The sequence below is a fragment of the Amblyomma mixtum genome, chromosome 4 (genome assembly GCF_055824585.1).
Source record: "Amblyomma mixtum isolate Tamu chromosome 4, ASM5582458v1, whole genome shotgun sequence".
Lineage (NCBI taxonomy): Eukaryota > Metazoa > Arthropoda > Arachnida > Ixodida > Ixodidae > Amblyomma > Amblyomma mixtum.
Window position 1 is genome coordinate 75,851,091 of NC_143015.1, and position 5,351 is coordinate 75,856,441.

At 41.8% G+C, this 5,351-nt stretch overlaps 1 protein-coding gene across 1 annotated transcript; it reads left to right on the plus strand.

Moving 5' to 3' along the window:
• The first annotated feature begins 1,346 nt into the window (after positions 1-1,346).
• On the plus strand, positions 1,347-3,166 carry LOC149347086 (4-vinylphenol methyltransferase 2-like). Its single transcript, XM_089541485.1, has 3 exons — positions 1,347-1,558; positions 2,408-2,771; positions 3,158-3,166. The coding sequence occupies exons 1-3, from the start codon at positions 1,347-1,349 to the stop codon at positions 3,164-3,166; spliced, it is 585 nt and encodes a 194-aa protein (XP_089397611.1).
• The last annotated feature ends 2,185 nt before the right edge of the window (positions 3,167-5,351 follow it).

A 5,351-nucleotide genomic window follows, 5' to 3' on the forward strand; every position in this document is an offset into this window, starting at 1 on the left:
GCCGGTGGCTCTGTTTGAAACAGCCATCGGCTGGGGCAGTGGCGCATCGCTTAACCTCTGCACCACTGCGCCAGGAGTTGTATGAGGATCTATGAATGTAGGAAATTACCATTTCCGCATATATGGGGAAACACTGAAGAAATACTATGAACAATGAGTGAAGCCAGCGTTTTTTCTTTTCATGTATTTTTGTGTGTTTGTATCTGTTTGTAAAAGAGGCTTGGTGGTCTGAATATCGTTGCTCTATCTAACCATTTATGTATTTCTAATTTCATGAGCTTTTATATGTATGCAATTAATTTTTGTTATGCCTGCAATTTTCTTTGAAACTGAATTGCATGGATCCCAACTAGCTTTCAGCTAGGGATCCAGATGTTTTCACAAGCATGCCTTGTATGAATGTTGAGGAATAAAAATTGAATCAATCAATCAATCAATTAGTCAATCAATTAGTCAATCAATCAATCAATCAATCAATCAATCAGTCAAAGGCCGAACCTAGGCGAGAGGAGTAGTTCTCGCCCGGGAGGCATCTTTAATGCTAGCTCATTCTACCCTTAAGAGTAGGGTAAGCCTTATTTTATGGTGAAAGAAAGAACAGTACCCGCGTTTGCGAAGAGATACGCATAGAGGACCCCAGGCCGCTGAAGGAAACCATTAAAGTGATAGCTTTAATAGGTTAAGGTGGTGGTTAAGTGTCTCCTCAATTTGTTTTCCTGCTACATACTTCTGGCTAGAAAAATTCCGAAGCGCTTCGAAACCTTCCCGCATCCGGTTCGTCTTCAGTTTCAGCGCCAGCTTCACTGCATATTGCTGACTATGTTCGTCTTAATACGCCGAGAAACACAACTAGAAGAATTTCACGCTTAGAAAGCCCAATTAAAGAACTATTTTGCTGTTTTGCTGGGAAGTAAAAACGGTAGTTTTACCACATAACTTGCTGCGATGCAGTAACACAAGTAAGGTGACTAGTTTCCAGACGAGCGTATACTTTATACGCACCTTTTGAGCCCTAAATAGAAAAAAAAGCGTTACTACTCTGTGACGAGATGTTCAGCGACAGCTGTTTGTAGTGGTGATTATATTACTTATGTACGATTATTAGTCTTCTTTTCTTGTAGTGTGAGCGCGATGTCTATATGCAGTGGCTCGTTACGTCCCTCTACTCGGACCATTGATAACATAATCATTTGCATGGCGCATTACCATGACGTCAGTCGTTTCGTCACTGCGTGGTGCGCTGTTATACCAACGCCGCAGAATGTAGAAACGCGCACTTAACAGCTGTCATTGTACAAGAGTTGGTAGGTGTTCTTTAAGAGGCGCGTTCGGGTTATTCACGCAGCATGTCGAAGGAAAAGAAGACGACTGCAGAGCAAAACCGTTTCTTCAATCCTGGCAGCGCTGAGCTCTACGAAGCTGCAGTGGACCACGGCGCACCTTTAAGCAACCCTTTCTTGGAAGTCTTCAGCAAAACCTTCGCACCCTGCGAACACGATGATCAACAACAGCAACAGTTTATAGAGATCGGCTGCGGACCCGGTAAATTCACGCTGAAGTAAGCGACTCTTTTTTTGACCCTGTATTCTGCCTGCAGTCGCTCTAGGATGTTGTTCCCGTGGTTGATTCAAATTAATTTTTCTAATCATAAACTATATAACGAGAAACTAATTTCCATCTCGAGCTGCGGCTCCATGAGAGGCTTCATCCAATATATTTTTTACACATCTTGTCCTCACTGGTACTGTTTGAAAAACTATGGTCTATTCATTGACCATACTCTCCGAGGAAGACAACTTAGTGTTCTTGTTGTCACACGGCGATACAGCATTATAGATCGGTTTTACCATTGCCCCTGAGATGATAACTTTGGAAAGGCAAAGTTCTTGCTCCAGCGAACCTCTCTTCTTCACAGTCTTTCTGTGAGTATTTTTTTCTGGCAGATGGGCAAATACAAAATCATTTCGTTTTAATGATGGTCACTATTAGGATACAGTCGAAAAGAATCACACATCTTATTTTGCAGTCCTTCACTGCAGCGCCCGAAAGCCGCTTTGCACAAGTCCGTGGGTTGTATGACCAAGCGCAACCCCGTAGGAAGGGGGATAATGATATTCAATCTCAAGATGAGGCACCAAGCACCCCTGTTTTTATTTTTGCTTTGACTTCCCAGTAGCTGATTGTTTTTTTTACTAGTGAAGCAAGGTCGTGAAATGACCGATCCAAAGCGGCGCCAAGCTTTATTTTGAAGTCATCATTTCGTGAGCACGTGTTCGCTATTGATTTTTTCGTATCTAAGAAGTAGGTTTCATAATACAAAAATAGCTTTCATGATGATGCCAGTGCTTCAAAACGCTTGAATGCAGGCTAGCAGAGAATACATTTTGCTTCTTTATTAACCCTGCAGGACTCTTTTTCCAACCCTCCCGCCATGCCGGAGACTGGTAGCTGCGGACAAGTCAGAAGAAATGCTGAATTTGGCAGCCGAGAAGTACTCGCACCCGAAAATAGAATACAAGCAGCTGGACATCCTAGGAGACGTGGAGGAGTTCGTACGCCGAGAAGGCCAATTCCATCGGCTATACTCATTTCACATGCTGCACTGGATCAGGGATCAACGGCTCGTCATGCGAAACTTCGAGAAGCTCCTGGCTCCCGGAGGAGAGTGCCTGGTGATCTTTCTGCGGAGCATGCCGTTTCACGGCCTGTTCGAAGAAATGATGAAATCTCCGCGCTGGTCAAAGTATAGCCAAGTAGGTTTTCATGATCCTGTACAACATACCCAGAAAAGAAATTTTAATTTTGGAAAACTGCAATGTGCCGATATGAAAATATTGATGACAATGGTCCATTGTTCTTATATGTAGCAAAATCTTTCTTTTGTACTGTTTCCATCGCTGGTATCGAGCAGTTAAGGCTGCCATAGAAAACCAAGGGGCAATGCTTTTGGCAATAGCAAAACCGTTAATAGCAAAAAATGAAAGCCTGTCGACAGGAGATTTCCGGATATATTGATTGTTATTGTGAAATCTTACAATATATGAAAAAAAAAACTGCGTTCATAAATTATTTTCCCTTCAAAAATGCTGTTGCTAAGAGTCCTTGGGTATGGTTCACTAAAATGATCTCTATACTTGATGTATTATGTCATTTTCAGGGCGCTTGACGCAACACTGGTCAGGAAGGAGAAAACCACGGAGAGCGAAAGCTAATTTCTACAAATTTAATTTATCGGTTTGATCTACTCCTCCCATGCAAAAATTTCGTGCTGCGTTCGATAAACAATTGATAATTTTAGTCTGAAGTTGAAACCTTTGAAATGAACAGCGTCCCCGTCTTCTTTCTGCATGAATTCGTACTGAAGACCGCTGTGACTAAATGCAGCTCAAAGAGTGTTATTTTCTTTTTAATGTTTGCTGTGTTTAATCTAAATATCATGGTACCCGAGCTGTACATAGAGATTTCAAAGGCTGAGATCATATACGGTGAAAAATGTGCTGCTAACAAGAATCTTGAAGCTTTCCATAAATAATTCCGTATCAGAGTACCTTCTTACTAGTTTACACAAATAGCACATACAGCTGCCATGGTTTGCAGCGGCTAGCTCAAGAAAAGGAATACCACAACCAAGAACATTTCTCAGGAACTTTTAGTGCATCAGCTTTTAGCGATGATATATGATAGATGACATGAAAGGTGGCTGAATTTTCCGCTTTGCAGGAAAGAAGTCGCTAGAAAACACATCGTTGCTTCTAACCAAGTACGATGAGCCTTTTCTCGTCACAAAGCCTGTTTACGTCTACCGGTTATATTAAAAATGCGATATCTTAGACACTTTATTGTGAAAACACTTCTCTACGATCTGATTCGTGGTATAACGGAGAGGGTTATGACGTGTTCTTTCGAGCCTATGTCCAACAACCGCGCTGGACTTGCAACTGATTTGCTTGTGATTGAAACTATAGGATTTTCAAGGATTTACAAACTGACGCAAGCGTGCTATTTGCCTCAGCAATATCGGTCTCGAAGACTTCTCGTGCTAGCAAATGGCGTCGTTGGTGTTGACAGCGCTGTCTTGAAAACGTGGCATATTCGTACAATTTAAGTAATCAGAAGACGCCCTTCACGTAATGCTACGAATATTACGCTTGTGCTTACGAACCTTGCTGCTCAACACCGCTGCCTGCCTAGCAATGGGTAGCATTTTCATATTAGAAGGATTCTGTAGACAGCTTGATACGAAACAATGAGGCGCTCATGATACCAAACAGTTATGGTGCTTTATGGCGCAGACCAAGAAAGTATTACTGGAAGCTTGATAAATTTTGCGAAGTTTACTCAACTCAACTGTGACACTTTAGTACTTGTTTCAAACTTCGTGACACCACGTGAGGTTAGAACACAACTGCTATATTATGCCCTTTTTTTCAATATTCAGGTTGAAATATACTTTTCTAGTTAATCGTCTTGAGGATGCGTTATGCCAGAAAAGCTGTCCTGTCAAGGGATGCTGTCAAAGGTTATTTAACGAAGCTTGACAAACTCCGCCGACACAGCTATTTTTGACTGTGGTAAAGTGACACTCATTTTTATGACATCCACTATCTGGTGGGCAGGTTGCGATGCTGGCTCAAAGTCACGTGACCTAGGTGGCCCTCCTAGGTTCCTTCGAAGATATGTCACTCGCATCGCCGACGAAACCGGGTATTCTACGGAGCAGGATCCTTAACGTTATCACGTTAATAGTGTCCTTGCGCCTTCAAACAAACAAGGTGTCTACTGTGAATAAATAAAGCCATATACTATATTGCTCATCTTTTCTGTAGGCGATATGTGATATGATTTATGACTTTGTGATATGATGGCTTATGACTTATGATGATATGATGATTTATGACTTTTTGATATGACTATGTGATATGGTTTGTGATATGATTTATGACTTTCCATGTGTGAGCAATTTGTTTTACAGCGTCCATTAGAATATGATCATCTGCAAGTTCAGCGCAAGCCGCATCTCTTCTTTCTCACGTCCTTATTTTTTGCACTGAACAAATATTGAAAACTTGAGTCTTTACCATCCACAGTGAAGACCAACAGTTTCGCCGATGGCTGACTGGAACAAAGCGGGCGATGGCGAAGCTGACGCCTATTATTCTCTATTTCTTGTGCACATAATTGTTGTTGGATTTCATAACCATAACGTGGCATTAACAGTTGCATTTCCTGCCAACGTGCCCAAATGCAAGACTCGTGAAATGGTATGTGATGTACGTCCACATGCTTTCTTATGAATTGCAGGTCTTCGTTTTGAGTGCTGTATGGACAAGTAATTCATGCGCCCTCATTGT

What these genes read in the sequence shown, in the direction of transcription:
- LOC149347086 (XM_089541485.1), top strand. Translation starts at nt 1,347, where the DNA reads ATGTCGAAGGAAAAGAAGACGACTGCAGAGCAAAACCGTTTCTTCAAT. An exon ending in CCCGGTAAATTCACGCTGAA is followed by an intron (nt 1,559 to 2,407) that starts GTAAGCGACTCT and finishes TTAACCCTGCAG; the next exon opens with GACTCTTTTTCCAACCCTCC.